The 18,428-nt window shown below is 45.7% G+C and overlaps 1 protein-coding gene across 1 annotated transcript; it reads left to right on the forward strand.

The window, feature by feature from the left end:
- The first annotated feature begins 7,654 nt into the window (after positions 1–7,654).
- F2 (coagulation factor II, thrombin) lies at positions 7,655–17,303 on the forward strand. The gene is made up of 14 exons (XM_084207380.1): positions 7,655–7,740; positions 8,636–8,799; positions 9,747–9,771; positions 9,968–10,018; positions 10,513–10,618; positions 10,701–10,831; positions 12,448–12,744; positions 13,082–13,195; positions 13,472–13,595; positions 14,072–14,239; positions 14,561–14,734; positions 14,848–15,026; positions 16,266–16,336; positions 17,075–17,303. Exons 1-14 carry the CDS (start codon positions 7,662–7,664, stop codon positions 17,213–17,215), a joined length of 1,824 nt encoding a protein of 607 aa, XP_084063506.1. The 5' UTR covers positions 7,655–7,661; the 3' UTR covers positions 17,216–17,303.
- The last annotated feature ends 1,125 nt before the right edge of the window (positions 17,304–18,428 follow it).

An 18,428-nucleotide genomic window follows, 5' to 3' on the forward strand; every position in this document is an offset into this window, starting at 1 on the left:
CGCGTCCGCCGCTCCCTCGCAGCGTTCCGCCGGCACGGAGCGCCCGGGGCCGAGGGGCGGCTGCGGAGGCGCGGGGGGCCCGAGCCACCCCCGCAGGCAGAGGCCCTCGTAGGTGCGTGCCGAGGCCCAGAGTGGGTGGGATGAGCGGCCCGGCCTTCCCGAGCGTCGGGGGTGCGCCTTGAGCTGTCCCCGGCATGGGTGCGCCCTGCAGCCCCGGCGGGACGGCGGTCCGTGCATCGCTCCTAGGAGCTGCCAGCCGACAAAAGAGCGTGTCGCCCTGTTTTATGCCAGTCATGACGATACGTCCTAGAAGTACTGGTCGTGAAACAATAGGAATGCTGCACAGGTACTGTCTGTGGTGAAAAATCAGAGATTCTTCCCCAGTTTAAAAAGGAAAGCGATCATAAAAATACTGTTTCTCATGGCAGAGCCCCAGGATTACTGCATAACAAAGTATCCATCTCCAGCGTTCATCTTCCTCTTATCCAGCAGCAATCATGTCACATAACAGCCAGCCTTAATTCACCCATCATGCCTTTGTGTGTGTGCAGGGGATCCCGAGGTCTCCAAGGTAGCTGACGAAACCACGGTCCTTAATGAGCCTGTTAGCAGGCTGTCCACCAAATATGTTCAGAGGCTGCAAGAAGCTTCCAAACATGAGCCATGACAAGCCAGCGTGCTGGGGACTGAGAATCAGTGTGTCGAGCCCATCTCAACCATTAAGACCAGAGGCAGGTGCAAAAAAGAATTGGATACGGTTGTGGATCTCAGATCTGCAGCAGAAAAAAGTGGAAATGGGATAGCAGGCAGCAAGTCCTGGAGACCTGGATCTGTTGTCTCCCTCAAGTAGGGCTTGATTCAGTGCTCTCTTGGTTGGCAAGCCATGCAAGGTGCATGCTCAGGCCAGCCCACTCCAGAGGTGCCTGAAGGATTCTGGTGGCAGGACAATTGGGCAGGAACCCCAGAAGCCCAGTCTTACAGAAAGAGAGACTGTAGGGATTTGTGAGAAGGAGAGCAAAGCTTCCAAAACCTTCAAACTGGCTTTCCCACAGCATGGGGGGACAGGCTTACTGGAGGGGCCTGAGTGGCAGGAGGAGTATACACAGCTAATGGAGGATTACTCTGGCAGCCTCAAGCCCTGCTCTAAAATCTCTGTCCCAAAAGGGGACGATCAAGCACAGATGGTGCTCCAGGGAGTATGATAAAGCCTTCCTGGGGCTCTGCCACCCCAAGAAGCACCAATTTGTCCACCCTGGCCACAAGCCCTTCCTGTGCACAGAGTGTGGCAAGAGCTATAGTTCAGAAGGGAGCTTCAAGACCTGTGTGTTGGCCCACGGGGCTGTGTGGCCATTCCAGTGCACCCAGTGTAACAAGGTGTGCTGCCCCAAGTGAGACTTGCAGGAGCACCAGGTCCTGCACACCGGCCAGCACCCCTTGTCCTGCCAGCAGTGTAGCAAGGTTTTGCATGCTGGCTCTCTCTCTGCATGCACAAGAAGATCCATTTGGCTGCTGGGACTGGCCCAGCTGGTCCCAAGGGGCACCAGTGTGCCATATGTGGGTGTCACCTGGCCAACTCCAGCTCCTTGTGCAACCACATGTGCCTGCACATGGGGTAGTGCAATTCCACCTGCAAGCAGTGCAGCAAGTCCTACACCCTGGCCACTAAGCTGTGGTGCCATCAGAAATCCCACCTGGCTGGCACGCCCTGCAAATGCAAGCTCTGTGGCATGGGCTGCGCCCTTCCCCAGAGCCCTGTGCACCATGTGCTCGCCCACAAGGTGGTAAGAGGACTCTGAGGAACTCAGCACTACAGTGGCCTCACTAGCTGTGGGCCTACCTTGGGCAGCAAGAAAGAAGCCACAGAGGAAGGGCCAGCAGGGGGGGCATGTAGCAGAGCTCACCCTGCTCATGGCAGAGGGGCTGAGGCCAGTGAGTGAGGCTGAGCTGCTGATCACAGCCAGCAGTCACTGCATTGCTACTTACCAGTCTAAAGGCAGATCCCAGATCCTGGGGCACACGGTACAAAGGCTGTGTGTCCATCAGGAAAGGATGTGATCAAAATCATCCTCTCCAAGCTTGAGGACAACTGCATTATAGTGCAGGATGAGGCCTTACTGAGTGACATGGTCATCATCCAGGAGGAGATGGGCTTCAGGAGACATGGCAAAAGTGGTAGAGCTCAAGACTGATACTTGGCTGTCCCAACATGCCCTGGCTGATCTGTACTTACTAAAACGAGGTAAAAAACTGAAATAAAACCTAACTCTCTCATCTCTCTGTTAGCAACAAGGCCCTGTGGCTCAGCACCAGGCAGAATTAGCAGTCTTGGAGGTAACTGCCTGTATAAATGTGGGTCTTTGCAGTAGCTGCTCATCGAAGCTATGAGCCTACACATGCCACATGCTGGGCCTGGCACAGGGAAGGCATTGGCTGTTGATGGGAATAACTTCCTAGAGAAGATATTGCATTAATGAGCAGTGCTTCTGTTCTGCCTGTGTTACATTGTCAGTCAGTGACAGTGCACTGCGGGGAAGGCAGGAAAAGTCTCAAAGCAGTGACTTTGAACAGTGCCTTCCTTTCAAGTTTTTTAATTACTTGCTGCTATTCAAGCACTTTCCTGGGCTTTTACTCTTGGAGCTAAGCAACACTTCTGATCATTTGAAGCTCATGCTGGTGCCAGACATTACTGGTGAGCAGCTTTCCAAGTGTTTACAAGGTAGCTTGTAATATGAAGAGCATTTTTCACAATTAGCAAAGTCCTGCCTTGGAGCTAGGGCTGAATGTTCCCTCTCCGCTGTCACCTGGTTTGCTTGCTGTGAGTTTCTTTCCCTTATGGTGACTAGACAGTCTATCTGAGGACATGAAAAGGATAGTTTTATGTCTCACTGTGCAATTTTCAGTGTCCCCAGCTGAAAGACTCCACATAAAGGTTGACAGTCATCCCTGCTCAGAAGATTGTCCATTTCCTCTCCACGTTCATGCTGGGTTCAATAATTTTTTCCCTTGTTTCTCTTCACACATTCTTGTTTCCTCTCTTCCCTTTCTCTCCTACCCCTGCACCAAAACATTAAAAGACAGCACTGCCACAACTACATCCCTATACCCCCTCTGCTCCATCTTTTCAGTCTGTTTGCCAACTGAGGCATGCTGATGTAAATTAGTCCTGTTGCAGGAATGAAGTGCACAGCTATGTGACTTGACCTCCTAGGAAGAGTATACCTAACCTAACAGGTCTTTCGGACTTGCCTGCTCTGCACTCTCTTTCCACATGTTATAGGAACACCACTTTGATTTGCTGAATCCTCAGTTTTAGCTATTCTTGCTCTCTGTCTTATGCCTCTCAAACATCTGAAATTCCTCTAATTTTTTTTATTTAATCTTGCTTCATGGCTTTAAATTCTCTGGGTTTCTTATGCCCACTGCACAAGGCACCAAGGAATCATGTTGCAAAGTTCCTTTTTGGGGTGCTATGAATGCAGTTATGTGACCCTCCTAAAAGCTGCTCTTTGTGGTTTCTACATTAATTTTTTTGTCATTAACTTTTATGACATATTTGCAGACAAGATGCTAGAGTGAGCTACATGACACTTGGATGTGATGTAAAGATGGAAGGTGAATTCAGTCGATAAACCTTTGGATGTCCTAATTTTTAATTATTTTCTCTATAGGGGCACGTAAGCTAAGTCTTCCCTGAGTGCTTGGAGCACAGGCATGTGAGGGGGCTTGTATTTGAAGGTGCAGTGCTTCCTACTGTTCTCTCTTTGGTGCCTATCCAAACTCAAATATTGACTCAGCTGCGGAATGTTCTCACTGGAGTTGGGCTCATGTGCTGTGTTTGAAGCGTGTGCCCTCTGTCACAGCAGAACTGGGAGAGAAGGGGGAGCAATGGGGGGAAGGGGCAGGGAGAACCCAGACCCCTATTGCCTAAATGGCTGACTGCTTCTTTATTCCAAGGTAACAGGAGAGAAGTAGAAGAAGCAATTATGAATTAGGAGATCTTCACAGAAACATTGTTCACCTGACAGGTGATCTGAGTAGGTGGGAGCATGTCTGTGCCGTGCTGCACGTATCACTTGGCTGCAAGATAAACTTAGCTGGCTAATTCTGAGGAGCCCATAGGTGATTCCCATGGGCCCCTGGTGGTGATGCCACCACCATGCCTTTGTCTTAGAAACAGCATGTTCTCGTGTGAACAACCTTTTTCTTGACAGCAAAATGATGCATAAAGTTGTTTACTCCTAGGAAATTCCTATAAAAGCCCTGAAGACCATGGTGCTGGTGAACCTCAGCATGGATGGGATCTGTACAGGGTGCCGTGGGGTGACTGGATAGCTGTGCAGTGCTGTGTAGCTTAGTGTTTGCAGCATCTGAAGGGGTGTGGGATTATCGTGCCAATGCATTACGTTTGGTGCAGTTGTCAGGATGCTGGTGAGAAGGGAAGAAGGATAGCAAGGAAAAGGATGTGTGCCTGCCTGGCATGGGGAGCAGTTACACAGCATCCTGCATTCAATGCCAGTGAGAGTTATGCTTCGGAACAGCAGGCACGTGGATTACCCAGCTGGCTGGAGATCTTGTGCACCTGTTACCAGTTCAGGTTCAAGCAGCAAGCACACAGCTCTGCTGGGTAATGAAGTCCATCATGGTGGCAGGGCTTCACCAAAGCTTTGGGGTGCTGCTGCAACACTCCTGGGAGACAAGTGCCAAGGTCTTTTGGATGATTTGGGTCCTTCCTGCTGGCAGGGCCACACCAGGTGTCAGGCATGCACACAAGTGTTACATTTAAACATCACACTACAGTCAGGATTCAGTCCCTAGCCAACTTGTGAACTGGCTTAAACCTGACCAAGGTTTGAATGAAAAGGAACAGGCTACAAGGGAAGGAGACAATTCTCTGGGTCCTGAAGTCCTCCCCCACCTGGCAGCTCCCTGGCCCTCAGGGACAGGGGAGCTCCCATGTGAAGGAGATAAGGGTTTCATCTTTCTGATTGTATCCAAGGTGTTGCTTTGATTAACTCACTTTAGGAACAGATTGATAAATGCCTACACTATTGAACCAGCAAGCTATCCATCACAGACCAAGGTCAAAGAAAATGGGCCAAGGCCAAACCCCCTATGTTCTGCTACCTGGAAGTTGAAAAGGTAGTTTAGTTACACAGGAAAAAAAAATTGCCAAAAGCTTTCTTTACTTAAAAAGATGAATCAACACATAGGAGGAAAGAGATCAAAACTCCTAATTGTGTTACAAGCCATAACTCTGGATGGTAAAGGTATCTTAACTCTCTTGTGCTAAGAAAGAAAAGAGCATCCATCATTCATGGGTGAGTGAAGGCAGAAAGAAAATGAAATTATAAAAATTTGTGTGCAGGAATGGAAGAGTTAAATGTTGGAGGGGTAGAAGTCACACCCCTGGAGAGGTGATAGCTGATGCATGCTGTGCTGCTGCAGAGGCTAACCACAGGAATGGGGGAAACAGAGAGGAGCCCTGGAAGCACATTAGGGAATGAGAAAGGCCACAATGTGGGTAGTTAGTATCTTTAATTATTAACATTATTGTGAGACACCAGAAAGGGCTGGAAAGTGTCCCAGGATGTAGTGAAAATCTCCAATTACAAAGCAAAACGTGAAGAAATAGAAGACACCTAAGTGATAGATGTAGCCTTGAGTAATCTAGAGATAAAGGTTTCAGCAGTTACAGTTAACAACCTGCCCTGATAGGTGGTTTGTCTTGTATCACGGGGCAAAGAGGAACAGCAGCTGGACAAGAAGCAGCCAGACATAGTGACAGAATCATCATTAGTTTCAGTAAGGGTTTTTCAAACAAATGCCTAAGCAACAAAATAAATGTAGGAACCAGAGCAGAAGTAATGTTTAAGGAAGATGGCATAGTTAGGTATTAGAAGATATTCATGCCTGTCTGATAACCAAGTTTAACTGCTGTGTTGTAGCATTGCTTACAGTTAGCCTTATATTCTGCATGATCCCATGGAAGCTGGTAAGACCTTTTCTTTAAAGGAAAGACAAGAAGAGGGCACAAATCTATGCATAAGTATAACAACCTTGACTTAAGCTGCAGTGTAAATGCTGCCTGGTTATTATAAAGAAGAGACAGAGATGCAGAAATGAAAGTGATTGAGGAGATTGAAAGCTGCTCCTCCTCCAGTTAGGAGTGGAGGTGCCTGTGTGGGACACAGCAGCAGCTCTGACCTCACCACTCTTGTTTATGCTTTTCCCTGTCCCAGCCTGTGCTATCTGCCTAAATGCTGCTTCCCCTGCTAGTAACATGGGTATTTCTAGGGTTGTGTCTAATCCCATTCACATACTTTCCACCCAGATCATTTCCACCCAGGGAATCCCAGCCATTCCTAAAATCTCCAAAATCCATAGCAAGGAGTAGAGATGTGTGTGGATAAGAACAGGAGATACTCTTTTTATGTGAGGAAGAAAGCCTCTGCAACTGCTCTTTGTACCAGTGTCCAGAGTCATTCCTCAGCCACCCTAATGCTAATATTTGCACTCCTTCTATGGAGATAAACATTACAGATGTATCAGCGGCACAGAGGCACAGCACAAAATATGCTCCCTGCTGGCAGGAAGCACTTTCGTTCCATGTGGCAATTCCCGAGACTACCCCAATGCTGCCCTGTTTTTCCACTCTTGCCAATAGTCTGCTTGCTGTAGCAATCATTAGAGCCTTCTCAGGTCTGGTAGTCCACTTCTTAATAGCTGATGTCATGACATCCAGACCATTCCTCTCTCCCTGTTCCTGGAAGCCCTTGTTTTCCTGGCTGGTTTTGGGTGTGCTAGGTCCCCACTTGTCAGAGTTTCTGTTTCCTTTTGGATGGACTTTAGTACGTTCCACTACGGGGGGGAAGAAAAAAAAAGAGGGAGCCCAGCCTTCATGTTGCTTCATCCTCCTCCACTCAGCTGGGAATTATAAGGTATTGGGAAGAATGCACTGCCAGTGGCATTGCTAACTAACCTAACTGGGAGGAAAATTTAAATTCCAAATGGGCTGTCAAAGGCACCCTTTCTGCTCATTGTAATGGGCAAGGGAGAAGGAGGAACACTGAAACTGTGTGTTGTGGTGCCAAAATAGCTGAGGCTGAGCTTGCTGATAACTGCAGGAAGGAAAGACAACTGAGCACTAGGGAGAATCTGGGGGGCTTGCAGCTAAAAAGAGAAGGACTTGGAATGGCTAAGGAGATCTCAAAGTCTTCCTGCATTTGAGGCTGCTAGAGTACAGCCTTTGAGAAGAGTTAGTGGCAGGGACCTGAACCAGCATGGTGGGGAGGCAGTGATGGTGCCAGGGGCTGCATGGGAGCAAAACCAGGGAAAAGGAGCAAGCTCTCTGGCTGGGATGGCTGTGAGCTGGCAGAGGTACCTCTCTCTGGCCCAAGTTCTCCCTGTGCCCTGGGACAAACTTGTCCTCTTGCTACTCATGCCATCTTCCTAGATATGAAATAGGAAGTTAAGTAAGGAAACAAAGATGCTCTGACAGGAGGGAGAGATGCCAAGAGAGGAGGGATAAGAGTCCCACTGTCCCTGACACACCATGACCTGGAGTCCTGTTTCTTCATTCTGGTTCAATATTAACCCAGCAGGGCTGTGACTCTGCTTATTCTGCTTCCTTTGCAATTCCCCTGCAGCCAGGGCTGTACAGCATGGCGCAGACCAAAACCATCATACTGAGGGGCCTGCTCTTCTCCAGCCTTCTGCACCTCACCTTGAGCCATGCTGGAGGTAAGACTCAAGGGCAGAAGTACCAGTAGATGACAGGAGGAAGATGGGGATAGTTCTTTCCAGGGGCAACACAGGTGGCAAGTTTTCTTCCTCAAGTCAGGAGGACAAGCTAAAAGCTTGAAGCTGGGATCAAAAGGGTTCTGAGAATGGAGTGAGCGTAGGAGGATGCAGCTGCATCTGTCTGCTGGTGACAGTAACTCTGCATTTTATGGGTCACCTGGGAAATGGCAGGGAGGCGACTGTGACTCAGTCAAGGATCAAGTCTAACAACCATGGGGTTTTGGGGATAGAGTTTCTCAGCTGACCTAGGGGACTTCAATTCTCTATTGCCTCCCCAGCTGTTCCTTATCAAAATTTTAGGTCATACAAAACATGCCACCTTCCTGCCCACTGCTCCTTTTATTAGAGCTTCTGTCTTTTCTTAACATGAGGTTAAGTCCTCTCAGACCTGATACTGAGTAGGGGAAGACCTGTCTCCAGGTCTCAGATCAGGGGCTCTGAAAATGAAATGGGACTAAGCTGTGCTTATCACAGTGGTCTGAGGCTTGCAAGACAGAAATACAGTGGCTGGGGCCAGGGAAAGCAGCAGGCTCAAAGCAAACAAGCCTCTATCTAACTGCAAATGAGCAGACAAGCTTTGCTGAGGAAGTGGTGTTCCTGTCACTTCTTTTCCTTATAAGTGATGGGAGCTGTGATGGGATGAATTCCAGAGAGCCTGCCCTGATCATGAAGTGTAGACCTGCCAGGGCTTCTCCTCTCTGTATGGTGCGCTGGGGGAGGCTGGGCTGTGGGATCACCACATCAGCTGCATGCGGTTTTTGGAAACTGCAAGGGAAGACCAAGGTGCCCTCTGGCTGTGAGCAGCCCTTTGACTGGCAGTGTTCTGACCTGATAGTTTTCCTGGAAAAGGGGCAGGCATTGTCACTGCTCAAGCGCCACCGACGTGCCAACAAGGGATTTCTAGAAGAGATGCTTAAGGGAAACCTGGAGCGAGAGTGCCTGGAGGAGATATGCAATTATGAGGAGGCTTTCGAAGCCCTTGAATCCACTGATCAGACGGTATGTACCAGGAAACATTCCCCCAGCCAGCGTCTGTGGAGAGACACCAGCAGGTTTCCCACACAGCTAGGGGCCAGGGTTGTAATACTCAATTCTGTGAACCAAAGATGAGGCTGATGAATGCAAACCCCATGGCAAGTTCAGGCTTCCTTAGGGAGCTTCCCTCCTTGAGACACTGCAGGGACTACACCTGAAAGCTCAGGTTCTTTTCTCTCCCTCTCTATGCATGAAGTGACAAGGTGACATTGGTCCTGAGTAGCATCTTCCACTAGCTCAGCATGGTACCACACACATCTACCCCAGACACTATCTATCTGCTATCCCAGAATCTCACAGAAGCACTGGCATAGTAGTCAAAACACAGTGCAGGTTCCTCAGACTCCCTTAGGCTGAATCTTTTGCACACCCTGTCCTTTTTTCCGGTTTCCAGACTCACTCTGCCAAATTTGTGTTGCATCCTTTTGGGATTTGCTCCTAGCCCCAAGGCTGGTGTCCTTGCAGAATTTCACACCCAAAAGCCCAACAGATAAACAGTCAGGAGCCAACAAGACACTACCTCTTTGGAGTACTTCAAAAGCAATCAGCCTCAGGCTGCATGGCAGAGATGAGCAATACCTACATGTGAGCTGTGGCCTTAGAAATTCCAGGTTCAGCTGCTTGGACTTCTGCACTGTAGCCCACTGCACTACTTGCTCCGCAGCTTGCCGAAGGTTGTAAACATCTTTGGTCTCTTTAGAAACAACAGTACTGTCTCGATTCCTGAGTCTGATGTGTAGGAATGCGGTTTTGTATCGCATTTTTTGCTTTGACGCCATAGTAATTGGTATAAACAGAGCTAGGTTAGTCTTTTCTTTTGTTGTGATGGAACATTCTCTTACTGGCTTGAATAGCAGTAGCCAAGAAAGGTTTGATGTTCTGTGTCCCTAATTTTTTTTTTTTTTTTCCAGGATGTATTTTGGTCAAAATACCAAGGTAAGTTTTTGATTCTTGCAGGTACTGTTATTCCTTAGGATGCAGTCTCATCCTGGAGAGATGGCTCCTTCTTTTAAGAGTACACTTTCCGGGGCTAAGCATGTGTGTTTTGTCTCTAGATGATAAAGTGGTTCAAATGATAATGCTTATTTGGATTGCTTTCATATAATGTGTCTCTTTCTTCTTATTTTGCTAGTATGTCAGGGCCTGGGAAAGTCCAGGACAATTCTGGATGCTTGTCTAGAAGGTATGAACTTCATGCTGACCTCAATCTCCTTGATACAGTGAGTGCCAGGAACTTGCTTCCTGCAGAGATTTTACAGAAAAAAATTAAACTGATGTTGGAGAAGCAATCTAATTTTAAAGAAAAATACCAGGGGAGGAATTTGAAATTATTTCTTACTCTTTATTTCCCCAGTAATAATTTCAACAAACAATCTAGTTTGTGCACTGAAATAGCATGGGGTAAATATCCTTATCCTTGCAACACAGTCAGGTGTGAGCAGCCTCTCAGAAAGGCTCTGAGCCAAAGCAAAGCCCAGATCCCTCAGGGATAGCTCCCTCTGATGAAGCAGGGAAAGCTTAGGCTGTGTGCTCTTCTCACAGAAAGAGGATGCCTCTGTTATTGCAGGCTCACACACCCAGCAAAAGTTAAAGGGATATGTGAATGGTACTTCTGACCTTAAAAAATGCAACATCTAGTTCCACTGACTGGCTTACACTGTGTTGGGATTTTGATAGGTAACTGCGCTCTTGGACTGGGCCAGAACTATAGGGGAACAATTAGCCAAACCAAGTCTGGGATTGAATGTCAAGTGTGGACAAGCAAATATCCACATATTCCTAAGTAAGTTCATCTCCTGCATATCCCCTTAAGAGTTCTCTGGGGCATCCTTCCTTCCTAAACTAACCAGCTTTCTCTCTCATAGATTTAATGCCACCATTCATCCCAGCCTCATTGAGAACTACTGCAGGAACCCAGACAACAGCTCAGAAGGCCCATGGTGCTACACCCGAGACCCAACCATAGAACGGGAGGCGTGTCCCATCCCCGTGTGTGGTATGCCCCAGCACTCCAGAGAGCCCTTCACTCACAGCAAAACACTGCACTGAGACTGATACTAAAGCAGTCAAGCAGAGGGTTAAGGAGGGGGAATGCTTACATGAACAGAGGTCAGTAGGAGTAGAGAAGCTGCATCTTAAAGGGTAAAGGAGCTGAGGAAGAAAAGTCACTGAGTTGCCCATACATAATGAGCTGTTTTCTCTAGGTTATGCTAATCTAGATCTAAATTAAAACCAGTGTCAGCAGTACCCTGGAATGTACTACAGTATTTTCTAGTCAGTCACCCCAAGATCCTGGCCCTGTTGTCTCTAATTTGTGACAGCCATGAGTCATAATGTTTTTTGGTCTGAATTCCTACCTTTAGGACAAGTTTGTGCTTGACTGCCTGCCTCAACATTCTCTCCTGTGGTGTGCAGTTTAATAGTCATAATCTCAAGTAAAGAGAAGATGCCCTTCTCTCATCATTGAGCTGAACATGGAGGATCATCCCCCTACACTCACACATTCCCGTTTCTCTCTAGTACAGAGCCATCTCCCCTGGGGCTTGGCCTCTGTCTCAGAAGAACTGGTAAAGGAGAGAACCTTCTCACACAGCAGAAGTTTCATTTTCAAAAACAGACTAGAAGCAACAACTCATTGCAAAAGCCAGAGGTCAGCAACCATTTCGACATGGGGTTATTTTGAAATTTCAAAAGCCATTACCATTGCTCTGGTTTGCAGAATCTAACAAACTGAAAAGAAATACTGCTCTGAGGCCATCAGGCATCTGTGCTACCTCTGTTCACCAGTTAATTTCTGACCTGCAGTATCTAACAGTTAGACTTCCTGTGTGCATGGATATAACAGAATTAGAAAAGCCTTGGTTTTGTGCACAGTTCTTTTATAATTATGTTGACATGAGTCAAAAACCAGAAGCAGTCCCACTGATAAACGTGAATGCTACTTGCCCAGTGGCTGTTGTGCACCAGAGTGAATAATCAAATGGGGTCTCTCTTCACATGGAGATTCCCCCTGTGCACAAGGAGAAGGCACCTTGAGGCCAAGCCAAAAGAGATTATTGGGTACCCACTCCTTCAGGAAATGATGCTTAAAACTTGCAGTCATTAGGGCACTTGCAAGAAAAAGTGTGAAAAGTCTTGCAGGGGAATTTTTCATTTATCACTAGATTTAGAAACAATGGCAAAAGTTAGATTTGCCATTTTTGTAGAATACCACAGTAAAAGGCTCCCTCAAATATGGCCTAGTTATGCATTTTAGAATAAGGTGTTGAAGGAGCTAATACAGCAGAATTATGATGCCTGAGACACCTACCCAGCCCTTGAGCTGGTTCTCAAAGATGCCCCAGCAGGGAACACAATATTGTTCCTCATATCTAAGTGACAAAGAGAAGTGTGATGAATAGTGCCAGCCTCACTTCACATACTGCTGAACCATCTCTGATACTGCAATATTTTAGAGGGCCACCACATGCATAGAAACACAGTAGGAGCTCCTAAACATAATGGGAGGCCCCATGGAACTCTAGGCTTTAGTAAAGGGGCTCTAGTGCTATTTGCTAATAGCACTTCCGAGTGCACAGCTATGGCTTAAATCACAGCTCTCTGTCTTTCCAGGTGAAGATAGAACAACAGTTCCATTCACTCCACGGGCCATGAAACCTGCACCAACGGAGCCTTGTGAACCAGAGAAAGGCATGCTTTACACAGGGACTCTCTCAGTCACTGTGTCTGGAGCTAAGTGTCTGCCATGGAACTCTGAGAAAGCCAAACAGACGCTGCATGGAAAACAAATTGACCCAGAAGTGGAGCTGCAGGAGAATTACTGCCGGAATCCAGACAGAGATGACGAGGGTGTCTGGTGTGTCACAGATGAATCACCCCACTTTGACTACTGTGATCTGCACTACTGCGGTGAGAAGTCTGCTTATGTTTGGGTAGGCACATATTTGAGGCAGTGGCAAATAACAGGAGTAGAATGAAATGCTTGGCCTGGGAGGAATAGACAAGGATGTATGTGCACCATGCGCACTGGAGTCGTGTTTGTCCATACATCACGTGTACTAACCTGCCTTAGGTGCATTGCATTGTTACCTCTCTCAGATAACAACAGGTTCTCCCTGAAAACTCACATTGGTGGACAAGGCACATTAAAAAGAGCACTGGTGTTTTAAAACATCATTCCTTCATCAGACCCACTGTGAGGAAAGGAACATTTACCTTTTGCCTTGTTTGTCTTTCCATCTCTCAGACAGCTCGCTAGAGGATGAGAACCAAGAGTTTGAGGGAATATCAGGACGTTCTACTATTCCTAAAGAGTTCAAACCCTTCTTTGATGAAAAAACTTTCGGTTCAGGTGAAGCAGGTGAGCAAAAACTCTAGGTACAGCATGTTTGCAGAAGGGCTATAGCTTCTTCCCATTCACCGTTCCTCAGAAACATCAGCTAGCCAAAAGCTGTTAAAAGCAGGGGAAGATAATTAAATTCTTTGATGAACTCTTAAAAGTCAATATCCAATTCCAATCATGGAGATAGTAAGCACTTCCTTTCTAAGATCTTCCAGCTTCGCATGCTGACTGCAGACAACAGTTCTCCACTGTGATTCAGGCAGAGTGGCAAAGCCAGATTGCTTATTTTTTCAGATTGTGGCACTCGTCCTTTATTTGAGAAGAAAAAGATAACAGACAAAAGTGAGAAGGAGCTGTTGGATTCCTACACAGGAAGAATTGTCAGTGGAGATGATGCAGAAGTCGGCAGCTCCCCCTGGTAAGTATTGTCTTTGCATACTCTTTGCGAATTGTGTTTTCCTTCTCTTCAGCTCATGCAGGTAGAAATAAAAGGGCTTTCCTATCTTAGGCAGTGTGCATAAATTACAGATTCTAATCAAAGTTTCTCCAAGTGGTTGACAGAGCAGTACTAAAATAGCTGGAAAGAAACTCACCTCTTGAGTCAAGTATGCAACCACCAGAGAAACCAAGTGTGTTGGTATGTTTCGTCTTCATGTCTTCCTCTTTCCAGCTTTGCTGGAACGAAAAGGATGAGAAACTTCAGGTAAAAGAAATGGGGTAAATAAATGGCCTACTACATAGGATATACATGTCCAGGGAAGACTTTTGCTACAGAGCTACTCACTCAGTTTTGTCAGTATAGAGCAATGCTGTTTCCTGCTGACTGCCAAATCTGCACTTTCTGCAAGACACAATTTAGTCCTGCTAAGGGCTTCCTTCCTCCTCATCTCTCAGGCAGGTGATGCTGTACAAAAAGTCTCCTCAGGAGCTGCTGTGTGGTGCCAGCCTCATCAGTGACAGCTGGATCCTGACTGCTGCTCATTGTCTTTTTTATCCACCCTGGGACAAGAACTTGAGTACAAGTGACATATTGGTGCGGATTGGCAAGCACGTAAGAGCAAAGTAAGAGTTTGAATGAAGTGAGAAGGAACTAGACTTCCTCTTGAAGTAATGAGATACTTTGGAGTTGGGCTGTCATTCAGTATCCATGGAAGTATTATAAATAATGTTACATGCCTCTCAATAAGGATCTAATGGGGCTGTCATTTGCTGCTCTTGCTGATCCTGCAGGTTGAAGTGAAAGGGAGCAAGGAAGCCTGGGAAACAGGGTGCTCCTATGTAAAGGCAGCATTATCTCTGAGGGTACAAAGCTGAGAGTATCATAAACTCCAAAAGATTCAGCTGTTACTGTACAGCAAGTTCTTTCCTTCATAACTATTTCAGATATGAAAAGAATAAAGAGAAGATTGCTCTGTTGGATAAAATCATCATCCATCCCAAGTACAACTGGAAAGAGAACATGGACCGAGACATTGCACTGATGCACTTAAAGAGACCCATCAGCTTCAGTGACTACATCCATCCTGTCTGCCTGCCTACCAAAGAGGTCGTGCAGAGGTGAGAAGAGAGAGAGAGAAAAACATGACTTCTCAAGGCTATTGGCAGTAAGAGTGCCAGGCAGAAGAAAGCTGTTACAATACATTTAATTATACTTGTGCTTCCTTCCACAGGCTGATGCTGGCAGGTTACAAAGGGAGGGTAACTGGTTGGGGAAATTTGAAAGAAACATGGGCCACTAGCCCCTCCAACTTGCCCACAGTTCTGCAACAAGTCAATGTGCCCATTGTAGATCAAAGTACCTGCAAGGCATCCACCAAAGTTAAAGTCACTGACAACATGTTCTGTGCAGGTAAGTAACACTGGAGTCAGAGGCACAACCTGCCACAGAAGTCAAGGGCTCTGAGCTCCTGGTGTAACTCATGCAGCTAGGTAACTTTCTGATAAATTTGCAAACGCCCTCCACAAAGAATAACTTTCCCATGACAAGAAATTTCTCAGCTCTCAGAAAATGTGAAAGCTGGAGAACTTAAAGCTAGGAATAAAGTTTGCAACACCAACCGGTGTCAGGTATTAGTCTAATGGTACTATGCAGCAGCAGCTGTGGGAGAACTAAGCACAAATAAAATTATTTGTGTACAAATAATTTTAAAACAGTACAGAGAGCAGTTCAGTGACTTCCTCAATTAAAGTCTGCACACCTATTATCCTATCTACTAGCTTGTCTCAATCTTTTGGAGCTCATTCATCCTTATGGCCACAAATTTTGAAGGCTCCTACCTTCCTAAATCTCTTCTAGCATCATACCCTTTTTGAGTGAGAAGGGAAGTGAACACAGAATTCAAGTTACATAATTACTATGGATTTATGTACCAGTTTAATAGTTTCTGATATATTCTTCATTTGTGCAGACTTTATCAGTTCCTACAGCAAGCCTTGAGATTTTTGACTAAATTTGTGCTGCTTGCATCTAAACGCATGCAACTGCTTGAGTTAGGATGGAAGCCAATTACACGTGTGCTGAATACACAGAGCTCTTATGGATTCTCTTTCTAAACAACATTCTATGAAATAGCCGCATGCAGACATACAGAAAGAAATGGACACAAGGATGATGGGAACCTGCAGATATACTATGCAGTTTATCAGGAAAGAATGAAATCCTCTTCCTCTTCATAGTGATACTTTAGGAAGACAGCTGGGGAGAGGAAAAGCAGAACTTAGAGTGACAGGAAAGTAGAAGTGGGGCTGACAGTGAATCTCTATAGCAAATTAGAAGAGGGAAGATACATTGTTACAAATAAGGTTCTAAGACAAGCAAGGTAGCTCAAGCTACAGGTGTTGTACAGTGTCAGTGCAACCGACACTAACACCAATTCTGATGAAAAAACAGGAATGAGAGCAGAGGGTAGATTCAAGAATGCTGCAAAGACAGATGCAAAGTTAGAATTTTTACATATATAAAAACCAGAAGTTCAAGCTTACAGAATCAGCAATATCATGGGTCCCAAAACATTTATGCTGTTTATCCCAAAACCTTAAACACCAGCCACTCCCCCTACAGTCAAATACCCATTTTTCTTGCCTGTAGGTTACAGTCCTGACACGCAAAAGAGAGGAGATGCCTGTGAAGGGGACAGTGGGGGACCTTTTGTAATGAAGGTATGTTCAACAAGCTTAAAAGACATATGAAGATAGGTTTGTTCTGTGCTGAAATTCATAGTCAAAAAAAAGCAGCAGAGTTGAACCACTTTTGAGTGGTTGAAGCAAACCCAGCTCATGCCCAAAGTGAGCAATGGAGACCAATCCTACAGTCTTCCAGCCCCATTTCTATACTGAGCTCTCAGCATATTGGGAGATCACCTGCAGGATGCATGAGTGATGGCTAATTCTTAATTAGAGATTTAGGAGTAGAGACAAAATTACTCCAAAAACCTCTGTTGGAGATGCCAGTCTGAATCTCAAAGTAGCATCCATCATTAAACAGACTGGGGCACATCCAAGGTTTAGATCTGAGAGGGCCATCAAGCTGCTAACAATCCAGAGCACAAGTCTCATGAGGTGTGGCTGAGGGAGCTGGGCTTGTTTAGTCTGAAGAAAAGGAAGCTCAGGGGAGACCTCCTGAAAGGAGGTTGTAGCTAGGTGGCACACAATCTCTTCCTCCCGTCAAACAAAGGACAAGAGAAAATGGCCTCAAGCTGAGCCAAGGGAGGTTCAAGTTGGATATCAGGAGGAATTTCTTCACTGAAAGAGTGCATTTAGTGCTGTGGTATAGTTAACACAGTGGTGTTTGGTCAAAGGTTGGACTTGATCTTGGAAGTCTTTTCCAACCTCAATGATTCTCTGATTCCCTCAAGGTCTTTTGCTCCTTCTGCCAATCTAATTTTTTGTTTACTTTAGAACCCAGATGACAACCGCTGGTATCAAGTAGGAATAGTTTCATGGGGAGAAGGCTGTGACCGAGATGGCAAATATGGATTTTATACCCATGTATTCCGCCTGAAAAAGTGGATACGAAAAGTCATTGAAAATCAAGGGTGACAGATGAAGCATTTACCATGCCTGGTCTCAGTTTTGCTACAATGCTCCACTTTAAAACATAAGCATAGAAGATCCTGAAGTAAAACAAGTTATATCCTTACAACTTGACAAAAGGAAGGTCTTATCCCTTGAAAATAAAAGCTCTGAAACCTGTCTTCTTCCTTTTATTCATGCTGAGTTTAGGTGCAGTTGTATCTAAGTCATGACAGTAGCAAGGAGTGCCACGGCACTAGCTATACTGCTAATTACGTGTTGTGCTTCAAATTCCCTCCCTTCTGTCAGCTATAATCAACAGGTTTTGGACCCCACATAATGGCCTTGTCAGTCACAGCAAGCAAGATTATGCCCTCATGCACTATCCCTTTCCTCCCTTCAAGACAACTAATATTCTGTTCTAGTTTTTGACCCATGTATGTACCAGAGATAACCACCCTACAGTACCTGTAGCATTCCACAAAACACCAATGTCAAAAGGAAAGCAATTCGAAGGTGTTTTGAGCAAACATTGTTTACACTACAACAGCCAGCAATAAATGCCAGCACCACTGTGTGCAATTCATCCTACAAAGGAAGAGTGGCTTGAATACATTAAGCAGCACTTCCAGTAAGTTCCTACACAGCAGGTGGTGCTGGGTCCTCATTGTGTATTTTCCACCTGCATAGCAAGATTCTGAAGGAAGCAATTCATGCAGTCATTGTCAAAGCCTCCAGTGAAAACATCCTGCACTATATCTGTTTGCTTGTGTTATAAAGGCTGATTAGGGATCTCTCCAAAAACAAGCTTCAGGCTTTCATAAACTCCTCTTCAGTAGGAATTTGTTGACCACTGAAGACCCAGAAGTACAGCAGTAAACACAAATTCTTGACCGGCCAATTTTCTACTAAGACAATCGTGACATTTTTTCCCGAATAAAGCACAAAAACCAACCTCTCAATGAAATATGAAGAAAAAAACCTCAACAGCTCAAGTTTCATGACTGTTTAAAGTCATTGATAACCACATACATTACACATAAACACTGAAAATGTTTAGCCCTTCTAATGTTTAAATTTTAAGCCTCACCCCCTTCACTACTATCAAATCTGTGACAAAAGAGGGGAACCAGGACCATACAGTTTTTGGAGAAAGTCACTGTTCATATTGACTTGTTACAAACAATACAGAAGAATAATTTTTAAAATTCAGTTTAATGTTATTTAAATATTGTCTGGG

Source organism: Fringilla coelebs (assembly GCF_963513975.1).
Source record: "Fringilla coelebs genome assembly, chromosome: 6".
Lineage (NCBI taxonomy): Eukaryota > Metazoa > Chordata > Aves > Passeriformes > Fringillidae > Fringilla > Fringilla coelebs.